The sequence below is a fragment of the Brachyhypopomus gauderio genome, chromosome 3, assembly GCF_052324685.1.
Source record: "Brachyhypopomus gauderio isolate BG-103 chromosome 3, BGAUD_0.2, whole genome shotgun sequence".
Lineage (NCBI taxonomy): Eukaryota > Metazoa > Chordata > Actinopteri > Gymnotiformes > Hypopomidae > Brachyhypopomus > Brachyhypopomus gauderio.
The window spans coordinates 759,589-774,093 of record NC_135213.1 but is presented as its reverse complement, the minus strand read 5'-3'; the positions used below and the strand labels follow the sequence as shown (position 1 = coordinate 774,093).

The 14,505-nt window shown below is 37.2% G+C and overlaps 2 protein-coding genes across 9 annotated transcripts in view; both read right to left on the bottom strand.

Annotated features, from left to right (window-relative positions):
* Positions 1 to 1,580, bottom strand: part of LOC143509909 (uncharacterized) — a 17,315-nt gene extending 15,735 nt beyond the window's left edge. The window contains exon 1 of one of the 2 annotated variants that reach the window (XM_076998788.1): positions 1,498 to 1,580. The gene's annotated coding sequence lies outside the window, so the exon portion shown is untranslated. The remainder of the gene's footprint in view (positions 1 to 1,497) is intronic. The other variant, XM_076998786.1, reaches the window with a different exon arrangement.
* LOC143509908 (uncharacterized) overlaps positions 1 to 14,505 on the bottom strand; it is a 15,362-nt gene extending 857 nt beyond the window's left edge. For 2 of the 7 annotated variants that reach the window (XM_076998778.1, XM_076998779.1), the window contains exons 1-5: positions 9,730 to 9,867; positions 8,936 to 9,205; positions 2,292 to 2,496; positions 728 to 1,767; positions 571 to 640 (exon numbers count right to left, since the gene is read on the bottom strand). In XM_076998778.1, coding sequence (XP_076854893.1) covers positions 571 to 640; positions 728 to 1,767; positions 2,292 to 2,496; positions 8,936 to 9,097 — 1,477 coding nt within the window. In that variant the 5' untranslated portion in view covers positions 9,098 to 9,205; positions 9,730 to 9,867. Of the gene's footprint in view, positions 1 to 570; positions 641 to 727; positions 1,768 to 2,291; positions 2,497 to 6,581; positions 7,090 to 7,193; positions 7,363 to 8,008; positions 8,079 to 8,165; positions 9,206 to 9,729; positions 13,644 to 14,368 lie in introns of those variants that run through there. The other 5 variants (XM_076998784.1, XM_076998781.1, XM_076998785.1 and 2 more) reach the window with 5 other exon arrangements.

Here is a 14,505-nt window from a genome sequence, read left to right as displayed (position 1 = left end):
TGGATTTAGCCTGCTAAACAGTGAGTATGTGTGTGTGTGTGTTGGAGTGTGAGTTAGGGGTTACACAAAATAGTCAACTAGTTGATTTTACTGCTACTGGTCATGAGAATATGACACTAACAAAAAAGAAAGTCTTGAGAAGCGTGGTGTTTTCAGGGTCATACCTCCGGTTTGCTGAAGGTTAATGCAATCCAGGGCTCATTGGAAAAGGGCATGCCATGCTCTACTTGACTAGTCTGGCTTCATTGTGAATTTTTTAGGTTGGAGTTTAAAAGTCAGTTAGGGTAAGTGAGTGTGTGAGAGTGAGTGAGTGAAGGTGAGAGTTAGTTAAGTGGATGAGTATGCGTGAGACTGAATATGAGTGAGAATGAGTGTGTGTGAGTGCAAGTGAGAGTAAGTTAAGTGAGAGATTGTGACTCTGAGTGAGTCTGACTGTGCAAAAGTTACTTGACGAAGTATTTTGCATTAAAAATATAATTTTTCTCCAATTACTTAATTTGACTAAAGTATTGATAACATTGCTTTGCTGAATAAAAGTAATATGCAAAAGTCATACACAGATATACATACCAAGAAGTATCAGACGAGGACTTGCAGGGAGTGTTAGAGTCCTCTCAACATCTGCTGCAGTGGCACTGGTCTGAAGAAAATGAAAAGATTCATATCCTAAGTATAACACCGAGATTAAACACAAATTCTAACAAAAGAAAACAAAAAGTAAACTCACATCTGCATGAAAAATGAGCCCACTGGTATTCTCTTGAAAGTGTGTCATAAGTAGCTGTACAACACGGATTGGTTCCTCGACATCTTCAGTTTTCGAGAGGACAGCTTTTACATTTGCATCTTTAGATTTTGATTTAAAGTATTCTGTAATCGGTCCTCCACATTCTGCCATGGAAATCTCCAAAGCTCGCAACACATTAATCTCAGTGAGCATCTGAAAATGGCAGAAGATTGACTTCTGATTAAAGAGGTAAGGCCACTGGCTTCTCAAGTCTTGGACTGAAGGTGGTGGTGCTGTATTTAGATGCTGACGCAGAAGACAGAATGTAGTCTCCATTAGATTTTTTACTTCAGATTTCTCTACTCCACCCATTCCCTCCTGACTATAAATCTCCTGTAATCTTTGACGTTTTGCCTCCACTGTTTCCTCTGTTTCTTCAGGCGGGAATTGAGGCTGAAATCTCACACAACCATAAGTGTCAGTCGGCCTCATCTTACCTCCAGTGTTTGATGCTGAGGCTCTATGGCGTATGTTACTCTCACGGTTCAGATTCTCAATACGTGTCTTGACTTGTATAAGCAGTGATGTATAACCTCCAGCCATTACTGAACCATCAGGAAACATGTCTGCAAAACTATTAGGATACTGCCTAATAATGTTTCTACAGACAGTGAGACACTGTGCTCGTGTAGGGCACAACTCAAACTTGCGCATCTCACTTACAAGAATTCTGACCATCTGACGGCGTTCTGGAGGTTTAGGTCTCTTACCAGAGGAAATTGCTGTTTGTATTTCTGGCGGCATTTTCTCCCATGGGACTTGAAATCTTTCAGGCCATGTCTTTGCAATGTGTAATGGTCTGGTATTTGGGCTTCTGCTGTCTGTTTCTGAAGACAGTGATGTGGAGGGTGAGCTTGACTCTTCATATCCATGCGAAAGAAAAGAATCTGAATGCAGTGATGGATTAGAACATGCTGTTGGGCTGGAGAGTGGTGAATGGCTTGATATTACTTCCATATTCAAAGTGAGGGTCTCTGCCTCTGAAAGGCAACAAAATAAATAAAGGTAGAAGTTTAATTTACATTTAATTAAAATTTTCTTTACTACAAATATGTCATTAGATAAACAATAAGCAAAAAGACATAAATTATGTGGTTGTCAATCGTGGTTGAAGTAGTTTTTATAGTATTTAATAGTTAAAAGTATTTTTGCTTGCTTGATCACACCCATTTAAAGTCAAACAGCATGTTAATATGGTAATTAGTTAAATAATTTGTGGTTCAAGCAGAGGAATCTCCAAAATGTGCAAGCCAGTGCATAGATGATAACTGTTTGGTGCTATATTCGGAGCCATTTTCAAAAGGTGGAACTACATAAAACACATTCCCCATCAATATGAAGAACCATTTTGTAATGCAAACAACAATTTAAGCATGAAATGTTCTACATAGAACCATTCATTTTATTACAGAACAATTCAGGAACCATCTTTGTAGTCAGTGTAGTCTAGAACAGAACTGAAAACCACTGATCCACCCTTATGATATATTAAGGTCTACATTACCCAATTTGAAGGCCTCTAGTAGTTTCCTGAGTTGAATTACTGGCAAGACTTCACAAATATCTTCTTGTTGTACATATCGTAGGTCGTCTTTATTTTCTACTCCACAATTCTGAAGTATAGAGATCAGCTGTCCACAAGTTTCTTCAGAAATATTGGGCAAAGCCTTGAGAATGATGGCCTTTATGTCTTCAATCAAGAGGGACATCTTTGTACAAGGACAGAAAGGTATGGTGAAGAATTAGTAATGGCATGCCCCACACCATGTACTCAGGCAAGGGGTAGTAATCTAGCAGATTCTTGTGGTTAACACAGCACATTTTCCCTAATGGTTTAAGACTATAAGCACCCATGTCAGGAAGACGCACAGCCTGACGCTCCTCTGTAATAAAATGTATTTCTAAACCCTCATGAACGAGAATTACTTTAATTTTTCCCACTACAAGGTCTTCTTGTTCACCAATCAAGATGTACATGTTCTTTTTGTATTTTGTGCCCTTCACTGTAACTTCATGTGCTATCTCAGTGTTGAGAGACTCAAAGTTGAGATGCGAAACTGCTTGTCTAATCTCATCATTATAGTCACCTAAAAAAAACTCTGCGCTTTTGACCACAGCAACATCTGCTGGAAAAAAATTTCCAGCATAAAGAAATGCCTGCAACAGCTGATGTCTCTCTGCTAGGGTTCCACAAAGATTTTTAAAGTTGTGCAATTTTCTGGCACATTGCTTAAAATATGTATGTTTGCTCTCAAATCTTAGAGTCCATAGACGTATGAGAGGCCCAAAGTGAATGATCAGCTCAGGATAATGACTAAGGTAATGATGCTTGGGTTTTAGTGGTTGAGTAGGAAAGGCTTGCCTTCGAGAATACAGATATTCCTCCATTAGAACTCCTAAATAGGCTACTTGACCAGTAAAAATAGCTGGTGCACATATGAGCTCAACAATCTCTCTTAGCTGCAAAATCAGCCTCCATATTTCACTCTCACTTGGATTACTGATTTTGTCTCTGATTAAGACTGGCAGCATCCTGAGTAAACACCAGTTTTGTGCAGCATGGCCAGATAGCTTTTCTCCCCCTGCACTAACCTCACTGGGTTTGTTGTTACCATCATTACCCAAGTACTTGAATTGATTTATCCGTTGATTCAGTTCCCTATATGTGAATTGCTTGTCCACTGTTACAAGATAACGAATGTATAATGACAAATCAGAAGATACAACCCCTTCAAAAAGGTCGTGACCAAGACATGGAGGTAACCCTGGCTGACAGACATGAAAATAGCTTAGTTGATTAAACACAGAATCAAATTTGACACCACCACTGGAACTCAAAGCTGCATTATCACTCAGAGACTGGAGGTGGTCTCTATGTAACTGCACTGTTCGCTTAACGCCTTTGAAAAGGGGATCTGCTTGAAAAGTTGCTCTGTCAATGGTACAATACCTACAGAAGTATTCACTCTTACTAAAATTTTCTATGAATCCTCCTATATTATGTGCACCTGGATTGTCCCCAACAATGGAACACAATATTCCCTTGCAAACCTGTCCATCAGGAAAAGCAATGCCACCCATCTCTAGATCTTTAAGACCTTTTATCAAGGGACCCAAGACTTTCTCTTGACCAAAATGCTTGAAATCCTGCTCTCTGCAAAGTAGAACAAGCTGCAGTTGGTCAATGCTTGATCTATGATGTGGTGCAATATCTGCAAGAGTAGCATACACACAAAGTATTTTGTGTTTCTTCTTCCCAGATCCCAGAGGGTTGGCTACTTCTAAGGCATCCTGATATAGGATCAATCCAAATGAATTCTCTGCATGAAACAACACATTTTCTGACAAGTGTTTTCCATCCCAAACATCCTGAAGGATATCTTTAGCTTGGAATGATGTGGACACTTGTTTATGATGTTCCCTAATTGAGTCAATCTGAAATAGAGACTTGATCGTTTCTTTAATTGGAACATACTGTGCAAAACATTCTTTGCCTGCCTTATTCTGCCCCAGACAAATTGGAATTGGTTCAATGTAATTGAAATTATTTTTGAAAACTGTTTTCCTTCTCTGGTTAGTTTTCAGGGTGTGAGAATTGCATCTTCGAAAGAGATCTTCATTTTTTAATACATCAATAACGGCACTTATGTCTGCTTCATGAACCCCAAGTGTAGCCAGCCTCTCTTTCAGTTTGAAAAGTAAATGTGACTGGCTTATATCATGTATTTCTTGCAGATGTTCAACAATTGTTTGCACTGTAAAAAATTCCTGTAAAAAAACAGCTAAATTACAACAGTAAAATGCTGTTTTTTGTAAAATATGTTAATACTGTAAAAAAACAGCTAAATTACAACAGTAAAATGCTGTTTTTTGTAAAATACGGTAATACTGTGAAAAGGAAATAGTTATTTACAGTATTACCGTATGCTAAAAAGAAGTAAATCATTTTACGGTACAGAACAGTATTTTCTCAAAGCCGCCTTCAGCTCCGCCCACATTCAGATGCTGCCGTTGTAAAAAAGCCCTGAGGATTACTCTTCCCGGGTGTATCATTAACAAGGTAAGCTGCCTCAGTCAAACAAAGTGGTGTTTTGTTCTGTGGACTTTCAGATTGATTAACAGATTAGATGTCTAACTCTACACCATTAAGTTTTAGCTAGCATTGAATGTGAGAGCTGTCTGGTTCGCTACAGCTAATATTTATTTAGTAACCTAAATCAACATGTTAGCCTATATGTTAACTTAGTACAATTTTTTTTTTCATTAATTGCTTAACTATCATTTGAAGCTGCCTTTGTATTTATTCCCCTGTGGTTTATTATTATGAAGGTAATTTTTACCATATTGCGAGAATTTTTATTTGCTCCCTAGTAGCTTGATAGTGCAAGTGCAACCAGAAGGGTTGCTCACTTTGATAAATTGCTTTTGTTTGGCCTTGTGGGAGTCATTAATCATTGAAAGAATTTTTTTTTAATTGCACAAGTAGAACAGGTTGGTCTTAAATGTTAGCCCACATAATTAATTGCTGCTAATAGTGACACAAACTAATATTAATGTAGTAATTATTCATGTCTTCTACTTCTAAAGCATTCTTGGAGTTTTTATTTGGATGCATGACATCCGAATTTTAAAATGATTTGCCAGGTTTGTGGACATGAAGCTAGAACGGTTGTTGCACATGTTCGGCACATGCGAATTCACAGGCATGTAGCCAATATAGCCTTTAAGTGTGGTTTTTCAGATTGTAAAAGAACCTTCCAAAAATTTTCAGCATTTAAAACTCACACATATCGACATAAACGAAACTCTGGAATTACATCTAGGCTATTTGCCATATTAGACTTGACTTGTCATGTTGATTTATGTGATATCAGGTGTGAAAATTTGAAGAGCTTTTTTGCTCATTTGAAAACGCACATTAGGGAGGGAAAAGAAGTGTCTTGTCCATTTCAACAGTGTAACAGAAAGTTTGCAGTTGTGTCTACCTTTACTTCTCACATATCTAGGAAGCACAAAGATCATGGGGAACAAAACCTTGTTAACTCCATTGTAAACCCTGACTGCCCCTTTGTTGCAGAACAGTCTGATATGCAGATAGGTGCTCCTCCTCATTTTGAGGAAAGTACTGAAGAGGTCTGCCCAGAAATCATTGATGAACCTCTGTTCTTGAGATGTCTAGCCCAGTTTTACCTAAAACTTCAGGCCAAATGTCTGCTTCCATCCACCACTATACACACTGTAAAAAATTTACCCGTAATATTACAGTAAAATACTGGCAGCAGGGTTTCCAGCTATTTACTGTAATTTTTACAGCTTCTGTACTGTATTTTAAATTACAGTTTCTTACTGTTGTATGAAAATACATTAAAATACCGTGAATTTCTGTAAATACGGTAAAATACTGGCAGCTGTGTTTCCAGCTCTATACTGTAATTTTTACAGCTTCTGTACTGTATTTTAAATTACAGTTTCTTACTGTTGTATAAAATACATTAAAATACCGTGAATTTCAGTAAATACAGTAAAATACTGGCAGCAGGGTTTCCAGCTCTTTACTGTAATTTTACAGTTTCTATACTATATTCTGAATTACAGATTTTTACCATTGTATTAACATACCATGAAATTGACTGTCATTTTAGTGTCTGTATACTGTATTCTGAATAAATAAAAATTTTCCCCATGACAGCTGTCCAATTTAAGTAAGTAATCTGTGAAATTACTTCACTGACATACAAATTAGATTTCTAAAAAATAAACTAAACTGACCAAAAATAAGTCCAGCATAAAAATGTTCAAGTATATTATTTATTAAACAAAATGATAACAATCACAACCTCAGAACAAATTCTGTGAATTCAAACTCAATTCAGTGAATTGTCTGAATAATCTGGCAATCGATCCCGTCTCATTTTCAAACTCAAAAAAAAAAAAAAAACAATGATTAAAGGACTTATTTTTCTGGGAGAGGCCAGTAAAATTAAACTAAAATGTTCCTTTAAAAAATTAAATGTGCTAATAATAAAATAAATTTAAAAACAAAACAAAATTAAATTAAACAGCCCAAAACTGGTAAAATTTCCTCTATCTGCACACACTACTAGTGAATGCATTAGTGCGAGTGTGAAAAATTGCTTGCCTAAATGAAGTCCCACTGAAAGTCCATGAGATTCTTTAGGAGTGTGGAGACACGAGGATTTACTGTGAAAGATTTCTTGTTCACAAGTCTACCGGTCCTCTTTGAGACCACCTTGCCCCGGCTAGTCTTTGAACCCCTCTCTGGATTTATCCCAACAAAGCGCCTGGAGAGACAACAGTATAAAAATAATAATTGGTTGGTGACTTTCAGAGTGATTTGGGAAATGAAGCACGCACAAATACAGATATAAGACACAAAATGTCTTACCTCTGAATGAACTCCAAAGTACAAGATGCCTCCTCCTGGTACTGCAAGTTGAACACGTAGTACATTGCAAACAAAGTTGCAAGCCCAGTCAAGAATGCAGGTAGGATGCCCTCACAAATGACATGACCCTCAAGACTAATCATCCAGCCTTGAATGACCTGGTCTGTTCCTTGCATAAAAAAAACATTGTTTTAACTAACAATGACACATGTTATTAAAGCAAAGCAAAGCATCAGCACTCCTTGTGGATTTAGCCTGCTAAACAGTGAGTATGTGTGTGTGTGTGTTGGAGTGTGAGTTAGGGGTTACACAAAATAGTCAACTAGTTGATTTTACTGCTACTGGTCATGAGAATATGACACTAACAAAAAAGAAAGTCTTGAGAAGCGTGGTGTTTTCAGGGTCATACCTCCGGTTTGCTGAAGGTTAATGCAATCCAGGGCTCATTGGAAAAGGGCATGCCATGCTCTACTTGACTAGTCTGGCTTCATTGTGAATTTTTTAGGTTGGAGTTTAAAAGTCAGTTAGGGTAAGTGAGTGTGTGAGAGTGAGTGAGTGAAGGTGAGAGTTAGTTAAGTGGATGAGTATGCGTGAGACTGAATATGAGTGAGAATGAGTGTGTGTGAGTGCAAGTGAGAGTAAGTTAAGTGAGAGATTGTGACTCTGAGTGAGTCTGACTGTGCAAAAGTTACTTGACGAAGTATTTTGCATTAAAAATATAATTTTTCTCCAATTACTTAATTTGACTAAAGTATTGATAACATTGCTTTGCTGAATAAAAGTAATATGCAAAAGTCATACACAGATATACATACCAAGAAGTATCAGACGAGGACTTGCAGGGAGTGTTAGAGTCCTCTCAACATCTGCTGCAGTGGCACTGGTCTGAAGAAAATGAAAAGATTCATATCCTAAGTATAACACCGAGATTAAACACAAATTCTAACAAAAGAAAACAAAAAGTAAACTCACATCTGCATGAAAAATGAGCCCACTGGTATTCTCTTGAAAGTGTGTCATAAGTAGCTGTACAACACGGATTGGTTCCTCGACATCTTCAGTTTTCGAGAGGACAGCTTTTACATTTGCATCTTTAGATTTTGATTTAAAGTATTCTGTAATCGGTCCTCCACATTCTGCCATGGAAATCTCCAAAGCTCGCAACACATTAATCTCAGTGAGCATCTGAAAATGGCAGAAGATTGACTTCTGATTAAAGAGGTAAGGCCACTGGCTTCTCAAGTCTTGGACTGAAGGTGGTGGTGCTGTATTTAGATGCTGACGCAGAAGACAGAATGTAGTCTCCATTAGATTTTTTACTTCAGATTTCTCTACTCCACCCATTCCCTCCTGACTATAAATCTCCTGTAATCTTTGACGTTTTGCCTCCACTGTTTCCTCTGTTTCTTCAGGCGGGAATTGAGGCTGAAATCTCACACAACCATAAGTGTCAGTCGGCCTCATCTTACCTCCAGTGTTTGATGCTGAGGCTCTATGGCGTATGTTACTCTCACGGTTCAGATTCTCAATACGTGTCTTGACTTGTATAAGCAGTGATGTATAACCTCCAGCCATTACTGAACCATCAGGAAACATGTCTGCAAAACTATTAGGATACTGCCTAATAATGTTTCTACAGACAGTGAGACACTGTGCTCGTGTAGGGCACAACTCAAACTTGCGCATCTCACTTACAAGAATTCTGACCATCTGACGGCGTTCTGGAGGTTTAGGTCTCTTACCAGAGGAAATTGCTGTTTGTATTTCTGGCGGCATTTTCTCCCATGGGACTTGAAATCTTTCAGGCCATGTCTTTGCAATGTGTAATGGTCTGGTATTTGGGCTTCTGCTGTCTGTTTCTGAAGACAGTGATGTGGAGGGTGAGCTTGACTCTTCATATCCATGCGAAAGAAAAGAATCTGAATGCAGTGATGGATTAGAACATGCTGTTGGGCTGGAGAGTGGTGAATGGCTTGATATTACTTCCATATTCAAAGTGAGGGTCTCTGCCTCTGAAAGGCAACAAAATAAATAAAGGTAGAAGTTTAATTTACATTTAATTAAAATTTTCTTTACTACAAATATGTCATTAGATAAACAATAAGCAAAAAGACATAAATTATGTGGTTGTCAATCGTGGTTGAAGTAGTTTTTATAGTATTTAATAGTTAAAAGTATTTTTGCTTGCTTGATCACACCCATTTAAAGTCAAACAGCATGTTAATATGGTAATTAGTTAAATAATTTGTGGTTCAAGCAGAGGAATCTCCAAAATGTGCAAGCCAGTGCATAGATGATAACTGTTTGGTGCTATATTCGGAGCCATTTTCAAAAGGTGGAACTACATAAAACACATTCCCCATCAATATGAAGAACCATTTTGTAATGCAAACAACAATTTAAGCATGAAATGTTCTACATAGAACCATTCATTTTATTACAGAACAATTCAGGAACCATCTTTGTAGTCAGTGTAGTCTAGAACAGAACTGAAAACCACTGATCCACCCTTATGATATATTAAGGTCTACATTACCCAATTTGAAGGCCTCTAGTAGTTTCCTGAGTTGAATTACTGGCAAGACTTCACAAATATCTTCTTGTTGTACATATCGTAGGTCGTCTTTATTTTCTACTCCACAATTCTGAAGTATAGAGATCAGCTGTCCACAAGTTTCTTCAGAAATATTGGGCAAAGCCTTGAGAATGATGGCCTTTATGTCTTCAATCAAGAGGGACATCTTTGTACAAGGACAGAAAGGTATGGTGAAGAATTAGTAATGGCATGCCCCACACCATGTACTCAGGCAAGGGGTAGTAATCTAGCAGATTCTTGTGGTTAACACAGCACATTTTCCCTAATGGTTTAAGACTATAAGCACCCATGTCAGGAAGACGCACAGCCTGACGCTCCTCTGTAATAAAATGTATTTCTAAACCCTCATGAACGAGAATTACTTTAATTTTTCCCACTACAAGGTCTTCTTGTTCACCAATCAAGATGTACATGTTCTTTTTGTATTTTGTGCCCTTCACTGTAACTTCATGTGCTATCTCAGTGTTGAGAGACTCAAAGTTGAGATGCGAAACTGCTTGTCTAATCTCATCATTATAGTCACCTAAAAAAAACTCTGCGCTTTTGACCACAGCAACATCTGCTGGAAAAAAATTTCCAGCATAAAGAAATGCCTGCAACAGCTGATGTCTCTCTGCTAGGGTTCCACAAAGATTTTTAAAGTTGTGCAATTTTCTGGCACATTGCTTAAAATATGTATGTTTGCTCTCAAATCTTAGAGTCCATAGACGTATGAGAGGCCCAAAGTGAATGATCAGCTCAGGATAATGACTAAGGTAATGATGCTTGGGTTTTAGTGGTTGAGTAGGAAAGGCTTGCCTTCGAGAATACAGATATTCCTCCATTAGAACTCCTAAATAGGCTACTTGACCAGTAAAAATAGCTGGTGCACATATGAGCTCAACAATCTCTCTTAGCTGCAAAATCAGCCTCCATATTTCACTCTCACTTGGATTACTGATTTTGTCTCTGATTAAGACTGGCAGCATCCTGAGTAAACACCAGTTTTGTGCAGCATGGCCAGATAGCTTTTCTCCCCCTGCACTAACCTCACTGGGTTTGTTGTTACCATCATTACCCAAGTACTTGAATTGATTTATCCGTTGATTCAGTTCCCTATATGTGAATTGCTTGTCCACTGTTACAAGATAACGAATGTATAATGACAAATCAGAAGATACAACCCCTTCAAAAAGGTCGTGACCAAGACATGGAGGTAACCCTGGCTGACAGACATGAAAATAGCTTAGTTGATTAAACACAGAATCAAATTTGACACCACCACTGGAACTCAAAGCTGCATTATCACTCAGAGACTGGAGGTGGTCTCTATGTAACTGCACTGTTCGCTTAACGCCTTTGAAAAGGGGATCTGCTTGAAAAGTTGCTCTGTCAATGGTACAATACCTACAGAAGTATTCACTCTTACTAAAATTTTCTATGAATCCTCCTATATTATGTGCACCTGGATTGTCCCCAACAATGGAACACAATATTCCCTTGCAAACCTGTCCATCAGGAAAAGCAATGCCACCCATCTCTAGATCTTTAAGACCTTTTATCAAGGGACCCAAGACTTTCTCTTGACCAAAATGCTTGAAATCCTGCTCTCTGCAAAGTAGAACAAGCTGCAGTTGGTCAATGCTTGATCTATGATGTGGTGCAATATCTGCAAGAGTAGCATACACACAAAGTATTTTGTGTTTCTTCTTCCCAGATCCCAGAGGGTTGGCTACTTCTAAGGCATCCTGATATAGGATCAATCCAAATGAATTCTCTGCATGAAACAACACATTTTCTGACAAGTGTTTTCCATCCCAAACATCCTGAAGGATATCTTTAGCTTGGAATGATGTGGACACTTGTTTATGATGTTCCCTAATTGAGTCAATCTGAAATAGAGACTTGATCGTTTCTTTAATTGGAACATACTGTGCAAAACATTCTTTGCCTGCCTTATTCTGCCCCAGACAAATTGGAATTGGTTCAATGTAATTGAAATTATTTTTGAAAACTGTTTTCCTTCTCTGGTTAGTTTTCAGGGTGTGAGAATTGCATCTTCGAAAGAGATCTTCATTTTTTAATACATCAATAACGGCACTTATGTCTGCTTCATGAACCCCAAGTGTAGCCAGCCTCTCTTTCAGTTTGAAAAGTAAATGTGACTGGCTTATATCATGTATTTCTTGCAGATGTTCAACAATTGTTTGCACTGTAAAAAATTCCTGTAAAAAAACAGCTAAATTACAACAGTAAAATGCTGTTTTTTGTAAAATATGTTAATACTGTAAAAAAACAGCTAAATTACAACAGTAAAATGCTGTTTTTTGTAAAATACGGTAATACTGTGAAAAGGAAATAGTTATTTACAGTATTACCGTATGCTAAAAAGAAGTAAATCATTTTACGGTACAGAACAGTATTTTCTCAAAGCCGCCTTCAGCTCCGCCCACATTCAGATGCTGCCGTTGTAAAAAAGCCCTGAGGATTACTCTTCCCGGGTGTATCATTAACAAGGTAAGCTGCCTCAGTCAAACAAAGTGGTGTTTTGTTCTGTGGACTTTCAGATTGATTAACAGATTAGATGTCTAACTCTACACCATTAAGTTTTAGCTAGCATTGAATGTGAGAGCTGTCTGGTTCGCTACAGCTAATATTTATTTAGTAACCTAAATCAACATGTTAGCCTATATGTTAACTTAGTTAGTACAATTTTTTTTTTCATTAATTGCTTAACTATCATTTGAAGCTGCCTTTGTATTTATTCCCCTGTGGTTTATTATTATGAAGGTAATTTTTACCATATTGCGAGAATTTTTATTTGCTCCCTAGTAGCTTGATAGTGCAAGTGCAACCAGAAGGGTTGCTCACTTTGATAAATTGCTTTTGTTTGGCCTTGTGGGAGTCATTAATCATTGAAAGAATTTTTTTTTAATTGCACAAGTAGAACAGGTTGGTCTTAAATGTTAGCCCACATAATTAATTGCTGCTAATAGTGACACAAACTAATATTAATGTAGTAATTATTCATGTCTTCTACTTCTAAAGCATTCTTGGAGTTTTTATTTGGATGCATGACATCCGAATTTTAAAATGATTTGCCAGGTTTGTGGACATGAAGCTAGAACGGTTGTTGCACATGTTCGGCACATGCGAATTCACAGGCATGTAGCCAATATAGCCTTTAAGTGTGGTTTTTCAGATTGTAAAAGAACCTTCCAAAAATTTTCAGCATTTAAAACTCACACATATCGACATAAACGAAACTCTGGAATTACATCTAGGCTATTTGCCATATTAGACTTGACTTGTCATGTTGATTTATGTGATATCAGGTGTGAAAATTTGAAGAGCTTTTTTGCTCATTTGAAAACGCACATTAGGGAGGGAAAAGAAGTGTCTTGTCCATTTCAACAGTGTAACAGAAAGTTTGCAGTTGTGTCTACCTTTACTTCTCACATATCTAGGAAGCACAAAGATCATGGGGAACAAAACCTTGTTAACTCCATTGTAAACCCTGACTGCCCCTTTGTTGCAGAACAGTCTGATATGCAGATAGGTGCTCCTCCTCATTTTGAGGAAAGTACTGAAGAGGTCTGCCCAGAAATCATTGATGAACCTCTGTTCTTGAGATGTCTAGCCCAGTTTTACCTAAAACTTCAGGCCAAATGTCTGCTTCCATCCACCACTATACACACTGTAAAAAATTTACCCGTAATATTACAGTAAAATACTGGCAGCAGGGTTTCCAGCTATTTACTGTAATTTTTACAGCTTCTGTACTGTATTTTAAATTACAGTTTCTTACTGTTGTATGAAAATACATTAAAATACCGTGAATTTCTGTAAATACGGTAAAATACTGGCAGCTGTGTTTCCAGCTCTATACTGTAATTTTTACAGCTTCTGTACTGTATTTTAAATTACAGTTTCTTACTGTTGTATAAAATACATTAAAATACCGTGAATTTCAGTAAATACAGTAAAATACTGGCAGCAGGGTTTCCAGCTCTTTACTGTAATTTTACAGTTTCTATACTATATTCTGAATTACAGATTTTTACCATTGTATTAACATACCATGAAATTGACTGTCATTTTAGTGTCTGTATACTGTATTCTGAATAAATAAAAATTTTCCCCATGACAGCTGTCCAATTTAAGTAAGTAATCTGTGAAATTACTTCACTGACATACAAATTAGATTTCTAAAAAATAAACTAAACTGACCAAAAATAAGTCCAGCATAAAAATGTTCAAGTATATTATTTATTAAACAAAATGATAACAATCACAACCTCAGAACAAATTCTGTGAATTCAAACTCAATTCAGTGAATTGTCTGAATAATCTGGCAATCGATCCCGTCTCATTTTCAAACTCAAAAAAAAAAAAAAAACAATGATTAAAGGACTTATTTTTCTGGGAGAGGCCAGTAAAATTAAACTAAAATGTTCCTTTAAAAAATTAAATGTGCTAATAATAAAATAAATTTAAAAACAAAACAAAATTAAATTAAACAGCCCAAAACTGGTAAAATTTCCTCTATCTGCACACACTACTAGTGAATGCATTAGTGCGAGTGTGAAAAATTGCTTGCCTAAATGAAGTCCCACTGAAAGTCCATGAGATTCTTTAGGAGTGTGGAGACACGAGGATTTACTGTGAAAGATTTCTTGTTCACAAGTCTACCGGTCCTCTTTGAGACCACCTTGCCCCGGCTAGTCTTTGAACCCC